Raw genomic sequence first — 27176 nt, forward strand, 5'->3', positions numbered from 1 at the left:
CTGCTACCATTGTCACATTCCCTGTCCAGTTTTCTTGCTTCAAATGCTGATATAGATTCCTCCCATGCATTCTTCACCTGGTCATAGGTCTCCAGCCATTCATCCTCTTCAGAACTTGGAGTGTGAACAACTACAGCCGGGATTCTTTCTGGCACACTCAAAGACCTGATTGGAAGGTTCAGTCTTGCTCTGTCAAGGGTGGGAGAATGCACTGGTTCATCTGTGAATTCTGATGATTCCATTGTAGGGGTTGGTGAGTCAGTATTTTCTTTGGTGTTGACAACAGGGGATGACGATAGTGACGAGAGAGTACTAACTGTCTCAATGTTGGATCTGACTGAAGGAGAACTACTGAATGGTCGAGGTCTAGGATTAAAGTCTCTGTGCTCCCTACTATCACTATTGTTAGAATTCAGTGAAGTTGACTGTGGAACATTGATTGGACTGCCAAAATTTGGTAGTGTTGTACTTGAGGAGTCCGACTGATCTTCAGACCACTGAAAGGGCTTCACTTCTGCAGTGTTCATTGGCTTCGACCTCAAGGTTAGAGGACTTGAATCTTGCTCAAAGGAGCTTGACTGATGATAGGGCCTTTGACTGGAATTTCCTTTAACAGTGGCTTCTGATTCCTGTGACTTTTGACGACCAAGATGTTTCTTTCTGTATGTTCTTTGGTGAGAGGTACTTTTATTGGGTTCTTTCTTGGTGCTTTGGACTGGAACAGGCGAACTACTTTCATTCCAATCAGAATGAGACACCTCCACTTCAGCAGGTGATACAAACTCACAATATGAGTCTTTGTCCCGGAGCTTTTCATTCTCACTTGAGGAAAATTGTTCCCACTGACGCGCATCATTCAGCAGGGCAGGCATAAGCAAAAGATCTTCTTCATATACCGACTGCTTGTACTTCTTGGCTAGTTTACTCCTCCAGTTTGGCTCACTAAGAAACCTGGTAAATGGTGGGCGTGACTCTGTGCTCTCTGTCTTTGTTGGTACAACCTCTGTCTCCATGTCCAAAGAATGGACTTTTTGAACTGCAGGTTTGTCATCAAGATCCGCTAATGGCTCTGGTTCAGAGAGTCTTTCCTGGTGTTCAGTAACAGCTTCCTCCTCCCATGGTATAGGTGTCCTGTGTCTAACAGGGGTAGCAGGCAGTGAGACAGCGTTTCGCACAGGACTTTTAGGTGCAGGTGTACTCCTTCCACTAAAAATTCCTTCATAATGCTCTTGCAGCTTACCAACATCTTTTTCTTTCCGAGACACCTGTTTAATCTTCTCAGCATACACCTTGTTCTTCAACTTCTCCAGTTTTTCTTCACTCTTCTTGTCAACATTCAGACCGCAATGCAGCTTGGTGTAGAAACTGTGGAGATCGTCTATATTCAGCTCTCTGTTCTTGAAGTCTCTCTCCTTGTCCACAGACCAGCGCAGTTCATCAAAGTTTTCATTGACAAAGGTCTGTCCATGTTCAGCTGCCATTTCCATCTCCATGTAGAGATGAAGAGTGCTGTAGAACTTCTCCAGTTGCCTATTGCTTGGTAAGTACTTCTCTGCCAGGGTGTCACCCTTTTTCTTCTCACTTTCATCCATGTGTTTGTTGAGGTTGGAGTAGAAGTTGACCAGGTTCTGGTAGCTCTTGGTGCGCTGTGAGGCTTGTTGAAGACCAGCAGCGTACTTATGATAGGACTCCTGGTCCGCTGCAGGAGAGCGGACGACTCCTGGAGAGGATCCAGAGGACGTTGCAGACCGTTGGTAGATTGGTTTCCTACTCTGTCCATCTCCGTCAGCGTCGCTACCAAGAGACCTGGGAGCAGAGGAGGATCTCTTGTGTTTGACCTTCTCTCTACTGCTATCGATGCGGTACTGGATACGACTTGGTCTTGATGGGCCTCTGTAAGGAGCTTTGTCATCATCCTCATCGTTATCTTGATTTGTTGGCATCACTGGCATTGGGCTGCCCCCAACATCAAGACGAGGTTTCCTAAACACACCAGGATTTGGTATGATCCTGGATTCATTGAAGGCACTATACTCCACAGGGCAATATGAGGATATCATCAAAGTGGTCTCTGTTTCACCCCTCGCAGGTTTTGCAATCATTCTGAATCTTTCTGATAAACCTGCTTCCATTTCATTCTGGTTCAGCAAGCAATTAACAATGTCTTTCTCTGTTACATCACAGCAGACGCTTTCTGCTAGGGCTGAGGATGTAGACATGCATGTTGGAGTTTTAACTCCACCCCAAACCTCTGCACTGTCAACTCTGCTACCTACATGTATGTAATCACTGCACCCTTTCACACACACAGCGGAACTATATGTGGGACTAAGGAAACCTGATACACCATCTACTACTTTCTGATATCCTACCACATGCATTTGGAGATTTGGGGAGCTGTTAGTAGGAAAAGAAATATCTGTGGCTGCATGTGTGAGAGTAAAAGAAGTGGTAAAAACATATGTTAAGATTAATAGTGATGTTATATTGAATTGAAAGCGAGATAGGTATGCATGATCTAAATACTAGGGTCATTTCATGAATGGTATGGGTTACTTTTACTACAATTTAATCTTATAAGTGCATGGAATCTATAAAGCAGTGCCTCATTAATGTTTTAATATTGAATAATGTTTAACGTGTTAACAACAGTCCTATATAGAATTAGTATTTACAATATGGATTATATATATGTATATTTACAAAATGGATCATTTATGGGATGAATAAGCATGATGGCAGAAAATTTAATGCATAACTGTTCATTGAAATCCAATTTCTCTTCAAGGTTATCACTGAATAGATGGCATAATATCTAATTCAAAATCTGAATTTCATTTATCGGCTACTATTACTAATATGAAGAAATTTTTAACATAGATGGTGTCATATCATTGAAAAGAGATCAACAGTGAGTACAATGAATACAATGCTTGTCATAGTGTAGATTAGAAAGGTTATATAAGGGTGATAACACTTGTCTGTCTATTGAAAACGATATATGTGATTATGATGGGCTTTACAAAAGAAATTGAGAATTAATAAAAAACAGAAATAACAAATTTTGAAAACACATTCTCTAAGCGGGTCTAATGATAAAGAAAACCAACTTTTATTCAACAAGTAACTCTTTTTGAAGTTATCTATTTATTATAATATTTGAAGAGTTCATGGTAGTGTACTTTCTAAGATGAAATATGGTCTAATATTAATTAACAATTTTCACAAATAACCCAACAGCATACTTTTGCTTCATCTTTACCATTCCAACAATTTATGTTTGCTCACTTAAACGATATTAACTTGTGCTTTGAACTACATTCTATTCATGGAAATATCTTTCAGCACTATTAAACTAGTACCTATAGATTTCATTCAAGTGTCACACAATGTAGTAAATCATCCTCACCTCATAGTTTTACTCACAAAGCACAATAATTCAATTGCATGTAGAAGACTTTATACTTTCAAGAATCACCTTAAGTACATATTCCATAGCCTAGTGCATCACTTATGCAAATATGACTGCACATTATATAATTGAAATATCAAGTCTATAGGTAATACAATACAATATTGGAATCGCAAACCCTAAGGTTGATTTGTATTTTTTCTTTTTAACTAAGGATACAACTTGCCTAAGGGTTCTCCGTAGATACATGTACATGTTTACTATAGTCAAAATATGAGCTTCAAGTATTACTGCTTCAAAGAAATACTGCAAGTTGAAAAACACTCTTAGTAACCATTAATGCAACACTGGAGTAGACTAGTAGATGCACCCAAACATGCTCACAAAAATTAGATTGCGCATGAACTTGGGTTCCATAGCCACGGTCCTATATTATACTTCTCTTTTCCGTCATACTCCTTACAAAATCATCAACCTACATGTACATGTACAGAAATATGTCAGGTAAAGTTGTTGTCATTCAAGTGGTTGTATACACTCTAGCTACACACAAATTGTTTTGAAGGTGATTGGTACCCTTCAAGTAATTTCCATTGTCTTGTAATCTCAAGAGAAAATAAAAGGCAAGTTTCTACTTCATCCTGACCATGCCATGGACCAGTGATGGCTCGGTGGTAGAGTCGCTGCCCAGCAAGCAGTAGATGGTAGGTTCAAATCCCGCTGGTTCCAAGATTTTTTTCTGACTTGTTTTCCAATTACAGATTGATCAATCGATCTTTTTTACTGGGTGTAAGCCACAAATATGTTTAAACAATTTAAATTTCTCCCAGAAAGCATTACATTTATAAAAAGGGAAGTTGTTGGAAGATTAAGAAGACAGTTCAGGCAGAACAAGACTATGCAATAGGTAATCTCATGCTTTATCTAAACATGCTCTACACACATGGGGTAGACAGGCAATAATCACTCTGACAAACTGGATTAAAAAAACCTCTCATGGAATCATCGTTGTTCATAATCTAAAGTATCTATATCTCCTGAAGAATGTTAAACTTTAACTTATTTTACTTTCTTTCTTGAATTACTTGATGGTCATATGCCAACAATTATACAATTTCCACACAACTGCACCAGGAGCGTCATTTTTGACAGACATGGCCCATTATAAATGTTCACTATTATTATTATTATTAAGTGTTACTCCTATTCTTTGACTTGATATTTAATTTATATACATGAACTTCAATTTATTTCAATATCCATTTCAACATTCTTAATGACCTACTAATGTTTTTCACGATTTGTGTTAGAATCTTGATTTTATCTTCTAAACTGATCTAATAGTTATATCAGTTATTTCATACTTGTTTAATCATTTGTCAATGTTTATAATCACAATCCAATCCAATCCAGGTTTTTATAAAGCGCCAATATCTAGTTGCCTAATCAAAGGCGCTGATGAGACTGAAAAACTACGAACATTTTCTGTTCATGATTCTAACTGGAAAAGACAAAAAAGCAGTGACTTATTGTAAGCAATTTGAAATGGGTAGAACAATTAATTCTTCGTAAGGCTCTCTTCTATTAGAATTTGTTTAATTTTGATTTAAAGAAATATTCTTTGACTAATTCTAAAAATTTACAATATACATCAACCTCCAATGTGCTACTTTAGAAAACAAAATTATTCAAACAAATCTTTCAGGTAACAGTCTTTCACTGCAGAACTATACTGTTTGCCTTCTTCTTTAATTATTGGAACTCATCTTTTAATTGACTTTGAACAACTTGCTCTTTCTCCACTACATGAAACTTAAAATTCCTTTCCCCAAACGACAAGATCACATGGTATCCTGAAGCCTGAGCGCATGTTAACAGACCTAGACCTGCAAAGTGGTTATCCTCATATCCAGTTCACATTGCCAAAGAGCACTTTCATTCAATATGAAAACGAATAATGGCAGCGCGGCACGCAGCCTCTTCAAACAGCTTTCACCCATGACTGTGTAATGTATATCTCTCCTGACGTTCACTTGCTAGATGCACATGCAGAAATGTTTGACTTTCTAAAGGTTGTTGATACAGTCCACCCTGTCATACTGCCACTTTTCTTACCAGAATAGCATTTTTTCATAATGATTGAATTATTTCACATAAAAACTGGTACTGCCATAATCTAAATCAGCTTTCATATTTAAAAAAAAAAAAAAAAAAAAAAAAAAACTGGTTCTCCGAAAGAAACGGAGTACAACATAAAATTGTTTGTAGATACAAAAATTAAAGCCAATCCCATAAACACAAGAAACGTACAGTGTGAGAGCAACACGGTAAGCTGGGTTGGCTTTGAAAGTTCATGTCAGGATTCAGAGGGAAATATATTACTGGGTGTGGTTATTTGCTTACCTCTACGAGCCTTTGGAGCACCGAAGCCGAAACCAGATGTATTGGGCAGCTCACCAGATTTGACGAAGGTATGATAGCCCTTCCTAGCTTCATCATCAGAAGCATAGCCCGAGCCTGAGCCAGGAGCAGATCCACGCCGGCTAGTCAGGCAAAGAAAAGCAGTTTGTGCTTTGTTTACGGTTACAGATTAGAGGAAGATATAAAACCTTTCCATACGATGCACAGCAAATCTCAATTATTATTATCCATATAAGGCTTCCGAGTGCTACAATAAATCAGTGTATTCAATATCTTTAGCGCAGTACCTGGATGACCGACCAATATAGTCTTTGTATTGCTCAGTCATCCAAGAACTTCAACTATTGATATCATAATGATATGACACAAAAACAAAGCCATATTTACTGAGGTAAGTCAAATTTTGTTATTTCGCTAGTCAGACTAATACAGATAATAATAATAAATTGTATGGCTATGTTTTCGTGTGATACAAGATGAAGAATATATTACTTTCACTAAGACAATATTAGACTCTTCTTTGACTCGTCCAATATTGTTGCAAATGACAGACAGAAATGTAGCTGGTGATTGCTTCATTTTAGTAGCCTTCATGTAATAATATGTGTAAATATTTTCATTCTAAAGAAGATGCCAGATTGAAACAGAGTGAAAAAAACAATACTTACCCTCCTTCATAATAAAGTAGACCATCTTTCTTTGCTTGGACCTAGAAAAATAAAGAAAAAGTTTCATGTATTAAAGAAAGAAGCAGGTCTTCTGAATGTGCAAGCCTTGCTCACATTAAGTGGGTAACATTCAGCCATTGACTACTGAATTCTCTATGTTCCATAGGCTTTAATGCCTTAGTCACACCGCCAAACCAACAGCACAAGACCAACCGATTCTTTCCATCCGGGGTAATGTCATGTGTTTCTTTGGTCTATTGTTGGTGTGATGTCAGTCTTGTATGTGTGACAGGGATGTCAAATAGAACCCATTGGTTCACATAGGAAACCTGGGGAGTGTTTCACAAAGACTAAGATCAACTTTAAGTTGGACTTAAATATGGCAGGCCGTTCATGCCACTGTTTGCTCTCACCATTTACTGGCATTGGTCTCTCAAGGGACGTACAAATCATGGTCACAAATCTTTTATCTGAGGATCATAATGGTGAGAGCAGCCAGTGGCATGAACAGCCTGCCATAGTTAAGTCCAACTTAAAGTTGATCTTAGTCTTTGTGAAACACTCCCCATGAGTTCAATGACTCATTAAAGTGATTACCGGGAGTAACACAAAAACTAAATTGATGTGTTTGATTACATATACAAATTTGGAATAAGATAATATATTTAGATGCAAACCTGAGGGCTTTAGAGCTACTTACACTTTTCTCATGAGCTGCTAGGGCTGACTTTCCTGGTACAAAGTTCTGTATTCTACCCGGCTGTACACGATATGAAGGTGTGTTCTTAACCACTGTCTCTGGTTCAGTATTCCTGAGGAAACAACAGTAACAGTCAATATAACATGATGACGTGGATCCTAATCAAATGATTGGTTGAGAGTGTACACGTGACCAAGCATTATCAAATGCTTATGACCAGTCAAAATAGTAAAATCATATTATAAAACATCATATTATAAAACAAATAAAACATAATCTTAGAAAACAAAAAATACACATCATTTTGTTTGGGCATTACTAAAATTACCCACACTCAGTACCTTCAAAACAGTCCAAACACCCTCAGCTATCACCTTGGGCGTGTTCCACAGGTACCTTGTGTGGGTGATTCTTATTATATTCCACATACAAAGAATCTTGCGCTACAATTGGTCAAAAGTAAATCATGTGATGAAAGATAGTTCGCCCATCATTGATGGGAGAAGGGAAGTTTGTTGCATCTTACTTATGTATTATTTGTATAGTTTGATGATTTTAAATAAAAATATTTCATTAATGAGGTTCTAATGGATTTGATAAATGAAAGTTGAGTAAGATTTACAACAACAAAATCTTGAAGTTATCATCTTCTTATACACATGAGGACACAGTACATGTGTAGGATTTTACTACTTTTGCACTATATATAAAATGGCCCTTTTCATTATCAATAACAACACACATACCTAAAAATTTGTCACTGTTTTGTTTTCTAAAATACAATTTACAAGAGCACTGTTACTAATATTAGAATAAAAAACTCTGACAGTACCTTAATTGATTCCCAGCTGATTTGATTTCATTAAAATCATTCATAGACTGTAAAAATTATGCATAATGAAGATGAAAATGTAGATATTGAAGAGTCAAGTTCTTCAAGGAATACGACTCACCTAGGATCTTCTTTCTTCCAGTCATCTGCCATGTGATAGGGGATTAAAAAAAAGCTTTATTAATATTTTAAAATGAGCAAGGTTTTCCTGATTCTCAATTATGTTTAATTTGTAGTAGCCTACATTGAATCTTTATTGTCTTGTCAAGCTAGACTGCAATGTCCACCCATTAATTTTCCTCCAAAATGGACAAGATTATCATTTGGTAAATTTGAGGGGTAATATATTTTTTCATGTATATCATTTTATTTACACAACTTTTGCAACATATCAATTTAGAAGCATCATCAACCCAATCATCAAAGCAAATGCTTTAAATAATGTGAGTAAATGAACATACAACATATTAGATATAATCAAATCCCGGTCACAATTTGGTAAATTTGTACTTTCAATTCGGACTGGCTTATGACAATAGCCTGACTTAAAGTAAAATCAGTTTCATCAAGAGTTTGGTTACCGGTAGTCAACATTTCACAAGTATGGTGATAAATAGAGTTTTTCCACTAATAATGAACACACATCACTAGTTATAGATGTGCATCCACCGGTTATGAATATACATCCATTGGTTACGAATATATATCACTAGTTATAAATGTGCATCACTAGCTATAAATGTTCATCACTAGTTATAAATGTGCATCCACTGGTTATGAATATGCATCAACTGGTTAAGAATATGCATTCACCAAACATGCAGATAGGGCCAAAGGTCATGCATGCCCATCACCATCTATTGCTAGAGAGCAGATAAGGCTTGTTAGAAGGGTATAAAACAGAAAACTATAATCTAACAAAAAAAGTGGTTCAAAACAAATATCCTGTAGGGTATTAAACAACAAAATTTGAAACGTAAATGTATATGAGAAAACTATTTCTAAATTACCTTTTTCATTAGTCTGCTGAGTTTGTATTTCATGTTTCTCTTCACATTCTGTAATTTTGTAAGCGTTATTGTACCTTTTGATTTTAGCACTCCTAAATACCTGATATTGTTATTATTAGCATCCTTATTAAACATCAGAGAGCACTTTGTGGTACAAAATCATCTACATTTCTACTTGTAAGTTTGTTATCAATTTCCAAATGCACATAATACATATAAAGGTTTATATAGGCCAGGCTTTAACCCCATCCCCATGTAAGTGCATAGAATGTGTCTGCCTGTTTATGGAATGCCAAATATCAACTCTTTATTCTGAACAATTCATTGTTATCTTTTTAATACATGAGAATACAACAAAATTGTGGTGCTGAACCAAAAAAAACTTTTTCATTCCGTGACCCAATGACGTTAATATTTATTTTTATTTATTTGTTATTATTTTGTTAAAAACATAACTTAAACGTTGACACTTCTATAGATCCAGTCTGTGAACTGAGTTATGCAAGGTGACTATTAAAGCCCCACCGCACTAGTTTAGCCAGGAGGGATTAGACCACCCTGCATGGTCACTGACAGGTAGTTATCTCATCAAATCAGCTCTCTATTAACATAAGACAAAGAGGATCATGGGGGACCAATGGTCACCAATTAGGCATTGTTTGCTATATAGAGGGCGCAAGTAGCTCGAAGAAGTGCAGTGGGGCTTTAAAAGAACTAAGCTACGGTATGCTATAATCTAAACTACTAATCTAAACATTGCACACTGATCTCACCTTTGGCAGGTGCATGCATTACATCACTCTCACTCATAAACACGCTATCAGAGCTGTCATCTACATAACAAAGGGAAATAAAACAATAGCATGAAGCAAGCCACCAATATAATCTAGCTTCACTACAAGTAGGGAACATAAATCATGCCTTTAGTGCAAGAAGGTGCTTTCGTGTAATCATAAAAAGTTTTTAATCTTTAGTCTTAATACAAAGATGAAATCGGTGTAAGTAGAAAATGGGTCATTTGATTTGAAAATTTTGAGACTAAATTATTTTTAAGTACCATAATAACTGTTTTCTTCCTTAAAAATTACTCTGTTTACTGTAACAGCATTTGTAAAATATGACAGATATACATGTATGTGCATACTTTAATTTTCATTAATTAGCAATAAACTTATTGGTAAGCTTTCTTTTTTATTCAGAACAAAGACGAAATAAATATCTAAATCTGGCACAAAATCCACATTTACAGTTTTGGCAAATCATAATACGTTCAATACTTTTCAGTGAATATAAGCAATATTTGCAATAAAAGGAACTTAAGTAAAATGGGAATGACCTTTTGCTTAAAATCTACGCTATCAATGCTGTGAAGATTAAAAATCATTTTATATTAAGCAATATTGATTTTCCAGCTGGATTAAATGAACCCGAACATGGTTTAGATATGGTGTCAGATATCAATGAACTTCTGCCAAACAGAACATAAAGCTTAGCAGTTTTTAAAAAACAACATTAAACAAATATGCAAAAGAGAAGGTACCAAAGGGGAAACTGAAAGCCTACAATCACTCCAAAAATTCGAAATAATAATGTAGAAATAAAAAAAAAGAGGACAAATTTAGTATTAGTTCATGGCAGAGGGGTAACACAAACACAAAATGAATGCAACAAGTAACAAGCACAAGATTCACAGAAACAAACACAAACCATAACACAGTCATATGTGCAATCTTAAATGAAACATATTTTCTTGCTTAGGATTAATTTGATCAAAAGCTTAACCCAAAGGCCTTTAAAAAAACGTAAGTTTTAAATAATTTAAACAATTATTTTTGAAGCAATTAAAAAAAAAATAGAGATATGTCAAGAGAAAAATTAAAAAAAGAGGCTGCAAGAATCTTTTCCTCCACCACCAGTTTTTTTTTTAGATCACAGCAATTTACTTCAAGGTTAATGTCTACACATCTTGCTAATTTAGCTTTAGTATTCATGTTCAAATTTTACTTGAAATACAATTGATAAAGGATATACCATTCAATGATTCAGTTCTTCTACAACTCAAGATGCTAGCAAGCTAGTATTGATCAAGGAAAGGTATCGGATGCCTGGCAAAAAGACTTTACTCCGTGTGATTAGCTTAACTGCCTGGAAGAAGGATGCTTAATAACAGCTTTGATTTATTGCAATGTATAGGTACTATTGATGATGAGATACCAAAGCTTTTTTGTATTGCACTCATCATAATGGTCAATGCTATTCTTCAATTTTGCAGTACCTCTCATCTATTCAACATTTTGGAGAATTTGTTTCTTCTTCTCTGGGTTTGCATACAATCCATTCTGAAATATCGGAGAGTTTCAAGCAAAATAGTAACCATTTGTTTGCAAATGTGTTGAGCGAAATTTAGCAATATATTACACACATAAATTTCCATCATTAGAAATTTGCGTTCTTTTTGTTACAGACTACTCAACTCAATTTACAGGTAAACTGAGTTGCAATTATAATTTGAAATGGTAAAAAATGTGATTTATATTTTGGTCCAAAGACTCTACAACACAATATTTCCAGTCAGTTTAACTATCAATACAAGCATCTATAGACATACAGCCTTCAGTCATTAACTAATGTAACACTGAATGTGTATAACTCACTTACCATTATCTTTTGATTTATATACGGAGCAAGTTTGAGTGAACATTATTGTATTCCGTATGAATGGTGAATACAAAATGAATGGGAGAACAAAAAAATTGTCTTCAGTCAACACTTGGTATCATCAAGGGTTATTATACAATGTAGTTGATATCTTAAATCCTATCTACTGGTAAATGCTTCCATTCTTATTAAGATACTAAACAAAGCCCATATGGATAACAACATTTTGACTTATGCCGTCCACGCAGGCCAGGGGCCTTGTGATGGCTTCTGTATGGTGATGATATAAACAACATTTTATATTTCAAAATTACAGCGATCCCGATAATAATTTTTTCTTCAACTTTAAAGAGATGTATATTTGTACAAGTTACATGAATTTTGCAATTGATGTCTAAATGAATTTTCAAAAAATCCTTTTTTCAATTTCCCAAATGGCTGCACAATCAACAACTCTTTTTTATTTGATATTCAAATATATTATTAGCAAATTAATAGTACAACATATAAACAAGATTTCACATTGAGAAACTTAATTATTTACAATACTTTCACTGAAGACTGGGACAAATGAATTGCCATGAGATGTATGGAAAGCTGCTTGTGTTAAACCACATGGACAAAAATGAAGCTGATGGATTATGGTAAAGCTAAAAATGACTCCAACTATAAAATATTTGTATAACCTTCTACATTCTGTGAGATTGAAATATCATCACTATCATCTGGAAGAAAGAAAATAGATGAAAGGAGAAGGGAGGTAGATGGCAACAATATGGAAGGGTGAGAATACTTTACCAGTTGACTAAGTTAAAACTTGGTACACAATTATTAATAAGCTACTTTATACCATCATTCTCTACATGTATGTGTATCATTTTACTATCAGATAGTATTTTGTAAATACACCCTCTTACTCATTCATTTGTATATAAATCCATTAAGATCAATGTATAGCATGACATCATGGAATATACTTTTAATTATTTTACCTACATATACACCAGTTATGTGAACTGCTGAATAACATGTTGTATTTCATGTACCTCACACACAACATTTAACTAGAGTCATGTTACAATTTTATGAAAGGGCATAATATTCCTTACTTGGCTTTTAGCTTTAAATTCAATGGTGGGTTGCAAATTATTAATATCTAAATTAATATCACATGCTTTCTGTCTAATTACTTTTAAAACTCATTAGAAAATCGAACTTTTGCTGAACAAATTCAAAAACTTAAAAAGTGTTGGTGTTGTCAAACCTTGGTGCAATGCCATAACAGTGATATTTTATTTCAAATGAAAAAGCATTGTGCAACTCATTCTATAACAATACCAGACCATGCTTTAAATTAAACTGCCTTATGCATTCTTATTTAAGAAAACATCAGTGTAAAATGTAAAATGTAAACACCAGATGCTCAGCATTTTAGTGATTTAGTTAGTAACAAAAATAAGAAACAAGACAGATGTGACTTTATCTCCTATATACCTCCACCCTTAATTCAGTATAGGAAATGACCTTTAGTGGGTGGAGGCATAACAAAGTGAACTGGCCGAGTGCGATTGAGGGTGGTAACATAGATTAAGAAGAGGGGAGGTGGGGATAATGTCTGACATGGTTGGAATGCTATTGGATACCATGCTGCAAATAAATGTACAACACTAGGTCACCAGACCAAATGCTGGAGCACCCTAGAAATAGATGTAGGTTTTCGGAAGGGGATTACTAGGTATGGGATAGGAATAAGAGACATTTAAGAGAGGAGGCTGCATGTGATATCTTACCTTCATCTCTGTCTTGTTTATGAATAGACTTGAACATTTCCTTGTACCAGTCGTGTCTGTTGTCTTCTTTTACATGCTACCAAAAACAAAAAACAAATGGAAGAAAGTAGGTTATCCATAAAATACGTTGCTTGCTCTATGCGTACATCAACAGCATTATCTTCAATGTCTTTATATTGTGTTTATCGCTGTCTTTAGTGATATCTTTAACTAATATGTACTCAGTATTATGAATTATAATATTCAGGAGAATTTTTTGAACAAGGCCACTAAGGGCTTTTCCTTTGTTCTCCTATTTCATTTGAAGTTATAAACTGAACATTCTCTGCCTTAGCATGTATGTATATATGTACTTGTATGCTTATTTGCTTTTGCTGTGTTTGTTATTAAAATGAAATTAATAAACGAACGAATATCTGGCAAAGACAAGACAGGAAGCAAAGAGGCCATGACCAGAAACTCCAAGTGCCATATGCTCGGACATAAGTTCTTCAAAGGAGCTTCTTTCCAGATAACACCAGGCTCTGGAACTCACTACCGCAGGTCGCCGTCACCTATACCTCTCTGCCAAGCTTTAAGAGAGAGGTACTCAAGATCCAGCTCTGTTAAGCTACGGATGTCTTTTCAGCTGCACATAGTTCATTGTAGATCTTTTATTGAGACACTGTATATACACCTGCTCAGCACCTACATCAGTACAAGAATACACCCGACGGTGGCCTGTACTTATAGCGAAGAAAAAGAAGAAGAATCAAGCAATGGACCAACCTGTCTCAGACCTAGTGGTAATCCATCTTTGTCCCTTGGGCCGATACCCTCGTAGTTTGGTGCTTCATGTTTCACCACAGTGGATGTTTTTCTTGTCACACCTTGTACTGGGTAGAAAGTATCGGTGTGCACAACATCGCCCTCTATTGTCTGTTTCTGGAACAGTGCACCGGGAGGAAGGTTTGATGGATCTATAAATGGAGGAAACATTCTATGTTTAGAAGAACATATCATAACACTGATCATTATGTACAAGCTTCACAAAAACTATCTATCTATATCTATCTACGTAATATACATACATGTATAAGCTATGAAACAAAATTGCTAGATGTTAAACATATCAATATCTGCTTCAAGATACATCTAGTGTTTCACTAAAAAAAAAAAGGATATATAAATTATAATAATATGGAAATGGTGAAAGTTAAACTTTTTCTGCATAATCTTAAATGAATTTGGATGATATAAATTTACTTTCGATCATTTTTAGACAATACATATTTCACATTTTATCTTGCTCACTTCTGTCACTTCTTTTCAAACAATTCTTTCTTATTTTTTGAAATTCAACTGCACACCTTTATAATTTCAAGCTTGTGTTCTTTAAAATGAATAACAAATTCAGTTTTGTAAATTGTGAGTAATTTAATCTTATGAATTTACTAGACATGGTGAACATAGATCAAATGGCATGCAAGGCAGTATGACACATATTATAATGAATCTTTTTTTATGAACATGCATGTGGATGGAGGGGCATCGTTAAAGCAGGCATAATCAGAATTCCTTCTAATATAACATGAATAATATGGGTGTAAAAACATGGAATGACTGTTCCCAATGTGTTAATATTCTTATGACATTCATGAAGATGGATTTTCATTCTTATGATTGTTAAAGTAATGCGAAGATGAGAGGTTTAGGGATGAACTGATTACCGGTAGAAGTTATTTCTTTAATGCGACCAAATACAAATACAAATGCAAACAGATAGATAACAATGGTAGAAATAATGTACACAAAGTTAAAGAAACTATCAAGTCTGACACATTAAAACCCCTCTGCACTAGTTTGGCATGGAGGGATTAGACCTCCCTACGAGGTCACTGGCAGGTGGTTGTCTCATCAAATCAGCTCTCAATTCACATAAGAAGAAGGGCATCATGGGGGATCAACGGGATCAACAGGTACCGATTAGGCATTGTTTACTATATAGAGGGCGCAAGTAGCTATAAGTAGTGCAGTGGGGCTTTAATACACAGAATCAGAAGCTAGCATTATGTGCATAAATTGTGATGAGGTATACTGACATTGCTTTATATGCAGGGCTCCACACTAACTTATTAGGGACACAAATGCAATGGGCCCCTTCTAACATTTTAACATTCTAAGAGTTCTTTTTATATTATTTGTTATAGGAGGGTGTGAGGTGGGGGGGGGCAATAGGTAGCATATATATTAAATAAGTGACTAGTCATTTGGGAGTTACTACAAGACCTCTAGCTACGTACAGAAAAATGACAGGTAAAAACCCTAATGAGGTAATATGAACATTTCTAAAATACAGGGAATATGAACATGGACACAGAATGTCACACAAACATTATGGCCCGAATTCACAAAGGAGGTTTGTCGACAAACCTAGGTCTATGTGCGTCATATGACGCGTTTCGGTACGTTTCAGACCAAGGTTCAGACAAACCTTGGTCTGAAATGCATTATATGACGCACATAAACCTAGGTTTGGCTACCAACCTCCTTTGTGAATTCGGGTCTATGTCTACAGTCTAAAAAAAACTTTCTTTTTCTATCTACAGACACTTCAACTTTCCTACATGGAAAACAAAAACAAAACACCTGCAGCAATAAATGAAACTACATGTATCTACTTTTAGTGGAAAGTTGTAAGAATCATTATTTGGTGTGTGTGCAATTACAAATATAAAAACAAAAGTGGCAGAAATTGCTTTGCTTTAAGCTTTGCTAATCTTTTTCTTCTTTAATGCCACATGGACAGACATTTCAACATTCAACGTCTCACCAAGGATGATCGTGGAATTGCCATTGGTCGACGTAGACAGGGCGGGGCCTGGCTGTTGACCCCATGTCAACAAATCTACGCCCCCATAGGCAACCATTACCGGTATCAAGTTGGTTATAATTGGCATATGATAGTTGGTGGTGTAAATGAAGGGAAATTAGAGATGCACAAATGAGAAAGATGGAAGAAGGATGGAATTATTAGGAGTTAATATTGATATTTCATCAAATGCACTGGATTAAATATACAGGATTATTAAAAATTACAAAAACAAAGAATATAATATATATTTAAGTATGAAAGGTAATTACAAGTCAGTTCAGGCAAGTATGCATTGGTTCTCAGACAGCTATACAGAATGCTCTTTCCAAGAAAGAAGTCATACATGTACATCTATGCAAATTAATATCATCTACAAATATGCAATCTAAAGTTAATCTATATCTGAAATGCATTTGTTATATATATATATATATTATATATTATGTTTTATTGCATGCTTTTTAATTTGAAATGCTCTCCAAATCATCATTTTGTAATTACTGCAATTTGACAATTTCGGCTAATAATCAAAGGCATGTACCTTGTATGACGAAGGAAAATATATTCACAGGGGGCCACTTCTTCTTTTAGAGATTTAGAAACAGATTCAAAGGTGTTTTTGTCCCATAACAATGCCATTTCATGCCATTTCATTGTCTTGACTCCTTTTTTTTTATCTACATTTCAATCATTATTTTCCCTAATTTTGCAACCCACAGACAATTTTGAATGCATGACTTTAATACGCGTGATATCAATCCAGTGAATAGCATAAACATCTCCCATGCAACACACAATGAAGTCATGCCATTTTTTTTTAAATTTGAGATTCCGACATTTGTGAAGAATTTCTAACCACTATTACCCCCCCCCCCCCCACAGTAATAGTAATATATATGTATGTACTTGTATATCTTCAAATTTGAATCTTATGAACAATTTACATTGAATGTCGCCCAATTCAATAGATTTTTATATTTGTTCCTGCACCTATATGTATAAAGAGTTACCCGGTACTTGATCTAAAAGCCACAGATATTATTAATGCATTTAAAAGTATTCAAGTGTTACTTTTACTACATGTATCTATTCAAATAATATTGAGCATCTGTCTATGCATTTTAGCAGAACCTTTACCTTTTGTATATAATTCAAATTGTTAACCTTTTTTTTCCTTACGAAGCTACTTTTGCATTATCTATGTTTTGTGCCACTATTTATATGCAACAGTCCATTGACCTCTTTTTAAAAGTTCTTTCTTTTCCAACTTCTCCTATTAACCTTTTCTCCATCCCTTTCTTTGATTTGAAATCTGGGGGGCGTTGTTATGAGTTATGAGCTACTGAAATCCTTGCTTCTGATTGGTTATCAGCAGGTTTGTCACTGATTTTTGTCATTTGTCATTGAAAAAAAAGGCTTTGTGAAACACCCCCAGACCTACCCCCAGACCTTACTATCCTCCTACATTTCTCTATTCTTCTTTTACTGTCCTATTCTTCATGCTCTCAATGCAAAGCAGCCAACTGTATAAAAAGGTTGAACAGGGGGGTGTCTCACAAAGACTAAGATCAACTTCAAGTTGGACTTAACTATGGCAGGCCATTCATGCCACTGGTCACTCTCTCCATTGGTCTCTCAATTATGATCTTTAGATAATATTTTTTCCTTCAATGATAAACTTTCAAAAAATGTAAATTCTCTAGATTTGTGACCTTGATTGGTACGTTCCTTGAGAAACCAATGCCAGTAAATGATAAGAAAAAATAGTGGCATGAACAGCCTGCCATACTTAAGTCCAACTTAAAGTTGATCTTAGTTTTTGTGAAAACACTCCCCAGCTGTCTGGTAGGCATTCCCAGACATACCTTCCACCAGCAGTTTATTAATGCCTACTAAAGGAGAGTATTAAACTACTGTGCGCTCAAGAAGGAGGGAGGGAGCTCACCTGATTGAATAGCACCTGGTGATCCAGACAACACAGCACTGGCTGGTAAGAAGCCATACCCATTGGACATTCCTTCAACCGGCACTGGCCCCCCTGGTTGATAAGGCACTGCCCCAGCGGGGCTCACAGGCACAGCTCTTGAGACTGGAGGGCGGGGAGAGGCAGGCCCCTCCCCAGCAAACTGAGGTGGTGGAGGGGGGTGGGGTTGTTGGCTTGGGGAGCGGGGTGAAACATACCCAGGGGAGAGTATGTGGGAGGGGTCTGGGAGGGTGTCTACAGCCATGGGTTGTGTGTACTGCGGTTGGTTGGATTGAGGGGTGATTGGGTGAGGGGAGGTAACCCCCTGATTGGAAGGGCTCCATGTATGAGCAGCAGGTGATGAGTAGGTCTGTGTGAGAGAAGAAAATACATTTATTAGAGCTGGAAGATGAATCTGAAACCCTTTTGTGAACTAAAACATCACAGAAGGCCTAAAATCCTTTGGTAAACAATAATCTGTCTTAACGTATCATGGATCTAAAACGCACAAGACAGCAGCAAAACAGAAATTGTATACAGGTGAGCAGCGAGCAATCTGGCTCTGGAGAGCTCTTTCAAAAATTTGGGAAACCTAAAAATGAGCTTTGGTAAAAACAAAATTGTTTTATTTTTTTATATGAGCAAGGCTTTAAAGGAATTCGGTAACTTTGTCTTTAACAAGCCGATCGATCGCCTGTCTGATTATCAAGATATTTATGATTGAAAATCGAAATCAAAGTTTTCATAACACTACAGTCTATTGGGGAAAACGAGTATGGTAAAACCAGTCACTCAAAGGTTTTTACTTTTTTGAGGCACTTCTTGATCATTTTGAAGCGCAATTTTTTTTTAGGGCTTCAATATTACACCATATCACAGACACTGATAACACGTAGGGCCGTGCATCTCAGATTTAACATTGTTAAACGATCCCTTTAAGTGTTCAAATCATGCTCCTACCGGTGGATTGACAGAGCTGATCTTAGGCCTGTTGGTGAGGTCTAGTTTGACCGGCTTGAATTCTTTCTTGACCGATGGGCCACCACCCGGTGTCCAGACAGGAGCAATGCCTTCATCCTTCCTCAGCGGGGGCGGAGGCGGGGCCATCTGATCAGGAACTCGGTCAACCGACACCCCACCTTCGGAGGGCGGCCATATACCTTGAAAGCGAAAGTGTAATTATCAAAACAAAAATCATTAAAAATGTTCTATACAAAAATGATGCACTGGATTAAGAAAGCGGATTACGAAAGCGGATTAGAAGTCACCTGTTGAAAGCCAGAAGGGCATTATAGTCCCATCACTCAGCATTGAAAAGTTATTGCCCTTTTGGCTTATAACAGATGAAATATGCAATCGGATTCACAAAGACCTAATTTTTCTATACCAGCCATACACAAGATCATATGCACTGGGACCAAAGTGCTTTTTAGTCTGCATGCATGCACAGGCTTTGGTAATTTCATATAACTTCAAACATGCATATTTGCACTGTAGAACAAAAATATGTTAACAATTAAAAATAAATTGTAATAATGTAACCAATATCCTTCATTCTCATCCGACGCTTGCATTTTTGAAGTACAGAATTTCTCTAAAGAGAATCATAAGGTAGGTTTCTCTATCATTTTTGAAAGCCTACGCATCGAGGTCTTATTAGTCTGTACAAACAGCTCATGCCTTGAAAAAATAAATTGTGTAGATTTTGTGTAAGGCAGGTAACAGGTAATACAACTTCAATGGTGCTCACTTCAAAATGTCCAGGTGTTATCTCACAGGTATATGGAATCACAATAACCCATTAACTACCAGAACAGGTCTTTCATGTACAAAGCTTATGGGAATTAATCAAATCAGTAGCCAATTGCTTAATTCAAGTAATTTCTCTTGTCTTAGTTTGTATCGATCCACCACAAAGGCAAATACACCCACCCCTTGCATTTAAAAACTTCTTATTTGATGTAAATGTTTTGTTTTATATATTTGAAGTGCAAACATTCAAATACACACAAAGTGAAAATAATAAAGAACTGGGAAGCATCATAAGTCCTCATTAACAAAACTAGGTTACCTATTTTGCTGATATACTTTCTCATTCTTTCTATTTTTCTTGTGCGCCTTGGAATAGCATTGTCTAGATAGACGGCGCTATACAAATGCCTATTATTATTATTATTATTATTATTATATAACCTGAAAAAAATGTACATTTACTTTAATGTGACACCCCAATAATCTTCTCCACAACTGAATATATATTTAAATGTATGTGAATAAATATCTGATTCCAGACATGCATGAGAATATAAACAAAAAATGAAGGTTTCATCAAGTAAATATAGGACAAAAAAAACACTTCATGTTTGTGATTATAGATGTGAAAGACTCATGAAGTACTATATAGGCATGGTTGATGATACTGTGTTATTGAGGATAGCTGTGTAGTTACAACAAGACTTGGCATTCTGAATATGAATCTCGGCAATCTTCGAAAAATTTAGAGTAGCCTTGGATTGAAAATATCTTGTTCAGGGAATATGTATGATATACATGTGAAACGTGCATGAAATTTGGAATAACATAAAATATTTCCCAATACATGTACAAGCTGATTTATTTGATATTCGAAGGTATTTTGCAGAGTGGGTTATATCCCATCTTAGCTAACGGCAGTCTGTTGCAATTCATAGAATCAATTGAAGAATTACCTCCAGTCTTTAACAAAGACAATACTTTTGTGTTTTCCATCTACAACTACATGTAGTCAATCATTCAAATTGTCATCTTTTGCTCTTCCCTATAATCTAAAAATGTCACTTCAGAAAGAAAACAAAAATGCAATTTAAACAAAAAACTCTTCATCCACTGATTTCAATTTTTACTTAGAATGGTGGTTTTCAGGAAGCTCATGTTACAAATAACTGATTTAACCATTAGCATGTTTCTTTACAGAGCAGAAATTATCAACTTTTTGCACATTTTAAAACAATTTGAAGGGAATTGTTTTATAAACAAAAATAATTGGCCAAGTATGCTGGATAATATTTAGTTACAGGATTGTTTAGTGAATAAACACATTATGAAAATCAATAACCATGTATGGAGAAGCATAACTATCAATAGTCATAGAAATGTGTATTTTCTCAGTTTCCTTTACCGCTGAAATGTTTTAATCCATTTGATTGTCTCTCTCTCCCCTGTCTTTCATACAATACCTTATTTTTGTTCTACTTCTATGAAAGTTAATTTGACTGTTAATACAACCTGGTGGGTGTTTCATAAAGCTGTTCGTAAAGTTACGCATGACTTTACCAACGACAAGTTTTTTTCTGATATTTCCAATAACCTCAATTAAATTATGGCAAAAAATATACTTTGCATTAAAAATGTTTGTTATAACAGAAATGTTAATCTACATCTGCACAGTTCAACTTTAGTTGATGCAGTTAATAATGATTGAGCATCCCATTTGGCTTTTCATATACAAGTCGTTCGTAAAGTCATTCGTAACTTTACGAACAGCTTTATGAAACACCTCCTTGACTATATAGTATGTTCATTTGGACAGCATTAGAATGATAGCGAGATATCGACGGCCATGCATGAATCATCAATCGCGTACGTACGTTCGTTCGCCATGCTTTGATTGGAGGATGGAGTTGAGGGGGTATGGAGGAGGAGGAGGATTATCACGGCAGGCAGGCAACCAACCAACGCTGGGCAGGAGGGTTTAGGAGGATGAGGATTGTCATCTCATATCATAACATTGAAAACGTATCATACCAGCTTGAGATGGCTTTGCTTCGTACTCCTCTTCAGGAGCATTGTGTTTGAACGGCTTGAAACCAAATTTTCGCGGCGGGGGAATAACCTTGCGGTTGGGGGCTTCCGGACGACTCTGTTGCCGCGGTGATAGAGGAGGCGGTGGTGGTGATAGAGGAGGCGGAGGTATTACTGGCGGTGCCTCAGTTGCCTGTGGCTTGGGCATGGGTGCTGCCACGGGCCTGTGGGCCTTGGGCTTAGGCTTAGGCGGAGGGGGTGGAGGGGGGCCCCATTCCTTACTTTCATCAGGAGGGGGAGGCGGTGGCCAGAATTCATCTTCATCTTTGCGTTGGTTGTTGTTGTTGGTGGGGATATCCATCACAGAAGGCGGCGGAACTCCTAGCCAATGAAAGTGGGTGGTGGGAGAAACATAGGACGAAAATGAGCAGAATTACAATGAAAACAAGAAGAAGAAAAAATTAAAGACATTTTCGTTTCTGCTACCAAGTTTAATAACAATGAATGAATCAAAAGATTTTCTGCTAACAAGTGTTTAAACAATGACATGAATCCAAAGATTTAAATCCTAGGTTTCATATGTCAATCAATCAATAAGGAGCAACCTTATAGGTGCAAACGTGTTTCCTTGCAATGAATTTATTCATATCATATCATCATGGTAAATTATTTAATGAAGTAAAATATGCACCATACATTACCCAAAAAATATAAAATAAAAAGGATTGTTATAACAAGGGAATACAAAAAAAATTAATGTATTCTATCATGCAAATGCATCACTTCCTCATACTAAGATTTAATACAACATGCATGATATACCAATGAACACTCAGTCCATGCATATGTACATGCATAAATAATGAAGTACTAATGCATACATATATGCAATAAATAAAGAAATCATATATGACGTAAAGTTAGTAGTTCTGTATTAAAACCGAATACGTTTGCATGTCATTATACTAGACAAAAAGACAATACACACAAACAAACAAACAAACCATTCCTAAAGAACAAATCATGCAAGATAACTATCATTAGTATATAAAAAAGACATATCATGAAATATGAAACATTATAGCCAAAGAAAAAAAAAAAGTCAGGCAAGAAATAAACATTGACGTGGAGGTCTATTCCTCTGAGAAAAAAGATGAAAGCCCACCACCTTTGGAGTAAAATATAGATTAACGGTTGCATATTTGTTACTGACCTCACATCAGTTAATATCACCCAGTATGGAATGTTCAGAAATTTGGTCACAAAAATGCACTCAGATTTATAAGGCAAAAAAATAAACCGTGATTGAATTTTGAAATTTGTTAGGATACAATCTGCTGCCAAGTTTGAAATTCAAATTGCTCTAACAATCTAAAGTATGGATAGAATTTTACAGTACCATCTGTTTTCCTTTAGCATTGTAGCATTGTAAGTTTAAAGAAAGTCAGAGAGGGAGATTGTGCTTCTGGGTTTTGAGTAATACTTACAGCAGATATGTATTAGAAAGTATCCTTTACTTAGAAGTTGTACTCTGTCATTTTAATTATTGCCCCAATTTACGAAAATAAATTGAGGTAACAATGCATGGTGTTCTTGCAAAGGCCTATTTCTGAACTTTCCAATTTATATCATCTAATGGGAACCAAAAGTGCATTAAATAGCCGTTTTAAATGTGCAATGCCTTTTTGGTTCTCAGAGATGGTGTATCTTTATAGCAAGCAATTAATACAGACTATATTATGTTGCTGAGCTTAAGATCTTCTTGGCTAGATAAATGATGAGTATAGGAAGGTTACAATGGCTAGAAGGCATTTTAATATGTCTCCATGATAGCTGATAAAGACATGGATATTTGGGATATAAAGGTACCTCCTTGTTCACGTTCTTCTTGCATCTTCTTTCTTCGTTCAAAGAGGGCAGCACCACGTGACTTGGGCAGAAAGCCCGTCGTCATGTCAGTAAGAACCCATCCTGTTATCATGCAAAGTAGATTCAGTTTGATGCAAGAGAGACTGATATCACTTTTGCAAAAGGGGTGCTTTTATGAGGTATAAATCTATTAAAGCATTCCTCATATAATCTTCAAGACATATTATGCATCAAATCACTTAGAGCAAATGAATAATCCCTGAAACACTGAAGATTGATAATGTTAATAGTGCAGTACTACAATGCTAAAAACCATTTGGAAAATACATCCATGTCTCTTGCCTTGCCTTGTGTATGGACATCTATCACAACATGTTTTGTAAGACTTTTTTCTTTCTCTTTATACAGGGGTGTGAAGGGGGAGGGAAGGGGGAGGGTAGGGGTGGGAAAAGGATGGCAAGGGGAGGGGAAGGGGATGGCAAGGGGAGGGAAGGGGAGGGAGGGGGAAGGGAAGGGGAAGGGGAAGGGGAGGGGAGGGGGAAGGGGAGGGGAAGGGAAAGGGGAAGGGGAAGGGGAAGGGGAAGGGCTGACTGAAGAACAAAATCTGAAGTAGCTATATTGCAATGGCAATGTTTAGCATAAACCAATATTTGTTTAATGCTAAAGTTTTGTAACATTTACTAGCATGCCCGAATAGAAGTATATTTATTATCCGTCATTAAGAAAAATATCTTTCTATTCTACACTACTCAAAGCAAGATCTGTTTATAATACTTTGACAAATGCTCTCTGATTGCTCACTGATTGCCCGCTCCCTTGCGGTCAAAAGATGACCTTTAAAGCAGAAAGAGGAAATTAGATAGAATGGATCGAGCAAATAACAAATGTTGAGTGCAGCAATGGAAAGAGAAGATTTTTAAAGGAATAATAGACTTAAAAATCACAAAGAGAGTGCGATAGTTTAGTAAACATTGCAGAATTGAGAAGTGCACTGCACATTTACAGAAATGTTACCTATATTGCACTCTGAAAAACATACAATAGTTGCACTGAAAAAATACCCATGAACTCTCTGCAAGAACATGGTAACCAGTAAAATGTTTATTCTTCAAAATAAAAAGAGCAAAGAGATAGAAAGATAGAGTTGAAAACAGGTGCATAGAGCATAGTTTGGGTGAGAATGACCAAAAAGAGAAAAGAGAAAGAGGAAAGAAAAAGCAAAAGAATAGTGCAGTACAAGTAAAATCATACAGAAAGAAATTCAAAACCATACAAAGGACAATATAAACCAGAAATATGATCAGTAAAATAAGTTGGAGTTCCTTGCAAAAGGAAATAAAAGCACAAGGTAGCACAAGGTAGGTGCAGAAAACAAAACATATAGCAACATAATAAAGTACTATCCAGTTCGAAAACAGCAAGCATTTCATCATATTCAAAATTCATCAACCATGCACAAAATGCAGTCAACCTTTCATAATCAATTGCATTTCAATAACAATAGATATATGAGAGAAAATATAACTTTGAAAGGAGAGTGCCAACATTTTGCAAAGGAGGAAAAGCTGGAGAACACAAGTTGCAACGATTTAGTTGACATCCTACCTTTTTGCTTTGATGGACTCATTTGAAACCCATTGGTTGGACTCATAGGAGGGGATGTTGGTGAACCTGAAAAAAAGAAAGAAAGAATGAAATGTTTGTCTTTAAGATAACTTGAACAAATTGATTTCAGTTTATCACTTTGTTGTGTGGCTGGCAGAAGGGCAGCAGAAGGGCAGCAGAAGCACCAAAGGCCCTGTAACTTGGAAAATATAGACTTATTTGATACCACACTCCACCTTCTTTTTTCTATTAGTCGATGGAGAGGGAAATCGCTGTGATGTTAAAAAACGGCACACGGTGTAAAGAGCTGTCAAAACCTTAGAAGCGAGTTAAACATTTGCTTTGTGGCACAAAAGTGCACGCAAATAACCATCTGCCAGTGGCATGTTGAATTGTAACTAGCTGTCAGGAGTATATATGAAGATGTCAGAGATACTTTACAACATGTTTTCATAGCATATATGATTGAAATGAGCAGTATAATCTTTTAAAGAACCTGATAAGAAAGAAAAGATAGTATTCTTTAGTTACATGAAAGTATATGAAAGTCTGAGCTACTTTCTACATTAGATGTGAAGTTAGTATTTGATTCAACTATTAATTCCTACTTAATGGAATAAATGGCAAGGCAACATACCATCTAATGGATAAACCCTCTTCAAATGAACTGTCTGCCTCCACATAAAATAATGTTGTACAATACATATTTACGATGAATCTACATCTATATTTCTAAACTAGTAACATACACTGTAAATAGAGGATGAACAAAGACAGTTTCTACAGGAGTAACATGACGCATGTGAAAATGCTTGTTTTGTTTTTCTTCAATTTTTCGTTCTAATCATTAGCAAGGGCAATGATTATTATCATTTAACAAACAGTGCAATCATTAAACAATTATTTGTCTAAACTACAACTAAGAGGAATGTACATTTAGACCAATGTAAAGCACCTCTAATGGTCTTTTGAGAGTGTAGTACGGTACATTTGCAAGAACCAAGTAAAACATTGTTTGTCTACCGGTAGTCCTTTTTAAGTTTCTAAGAAAAACAAAGTTATGGTTATGCAAGTTTTTTGCTATTTTTTCCAAGATGGCTGCCATGCTAATTATAGCTGGCCAAGCCTGTCTATTCACAGATATTGTGGTATGTGAGTATACTGATGCAATGTATGACAAAACAAATGATTGGTATCACTTTAGAAGCTATTTAAACAAAATGAATATCACAGGCTTTTTTTTTCATGAACAGTAAATAGGGGGGGGAAAAGGAGGCGGTGGCCAAAAAGGAGGCGGGCGGGGACGACAAACACTTCACTTTTGTTATTGGGCCTTACCATTACTTGCTGCAAATAAACTCAAATCCCCACAGGCTTATTGCCTAAAAAAGAACAACATATGACTTGCCCCTTTAAGACTCTCTTGTATGTGTTGTACACGTGACAAGAGCTGCATAAAATATGAAAAATTACAAGTTAGAGCCTCGAGGAGCCCCTTTAATGATCTTTTGAGTGTGTGCTGCACATGGCAGGCAGGAGCTATGTAAAACATGATTGGTATGTAGTCAGTCTGTACAAAGATGACATTGAAAGCTAGGAGGAGGTGTAGGGTCA

At 36.0% G+C, this 27176-nt stretch overlaps 1 protein-coding gene across 9 annotated transcripts in view; it reads right to left on the bottom strand.

Moving 5' to 3' along the window:
- LOC105445793 (vinexin-like) overlaps nucleotides 1–27176 on the bottom strand; it is a 100729-nt gene that overhangs the window by 48470 nt on the left and 25083 nt on the right. Inside the window, exons 4-17 of one of the 9 annotated variants that reach the window (XM_030979945.1) lie at nucleotides 25563–25628; nucleotides 23958–24059; nucleotides 22371–22469; nucleotides 19269–19468; nucleotides 18291–18678; nucleotides 16304–16378; nucleotides 14260–14450; nucleotides 13492–13567; nucleotides 11702–11707; nucleotides 9817–9876; nucleotides 8155–8179; nucleotides 7202–7313; nucleotides 6502–6542; nucleotides 5816–5955 (exon numbers count right to left, since the gene is read on the bottom strand). In XM_030979945.1, the coding sequence (XP_030835805.1) occupies nucleotides 5816–5955; nucleotides 6502–6542; nucleotides 7202–7313; nucleotides 8155–8179; nucleotides 9817–9876; nucleotides 11702–11707; nucleotides 13492–13567; nucleotides 14260–14450; nucleotides 16304–16378; nucleotides 18291–18678; nucleotides 19269–19468; nucleotides 22371–22469; nucleotides 23958–24059; nucleotides 25563–25628 (1581 nt within the window). Of the gene's footprint in view, nucleotides 1–5815; nucleotides 5956–6501; nucleotides 6543–7201; nucleotides 7314–8154; nucleotides 8180–9816; nucleotides 9877–11701; nucleotides 11708–12387; nucleotides 12427–13491; nucleotides 13568–14259; nucleotides 14451–16303; nucleotides 16379–18290; nucleotides 18679–19268; nucleotides 19469–22370; nucleotides 22470–23957; nucleotides 24060–25562; nucleotides 25629–27176 lie in introns of all 9 variants that reach the window. The other 8 variants (XM_030979944.1, XM_030979951.1, XM_030979952.1 and 5 more) reach the window with 8 other exon arrangements.

The sequence above is a fragment of the Strongylocentrotus purpuratus genome, unplaced genomic scaffold (genome assembly GCF_000002235.5).
Source record: "Strongylocentrotus purpuratus isolate Spur 01 unplaced genomic scaffold, Spur_5.0 spur5_scaffold_10, whole genome shotgun sequence".
NCBI classification, from domain to species: domain Eukaryota; kingdom Metazoa; phylum Echinodermata; class Echinoidea; order Camarodonta; family Strongylocentrotidae; genus Strongylocentrotus; species Strongylocentrotus purpuratus.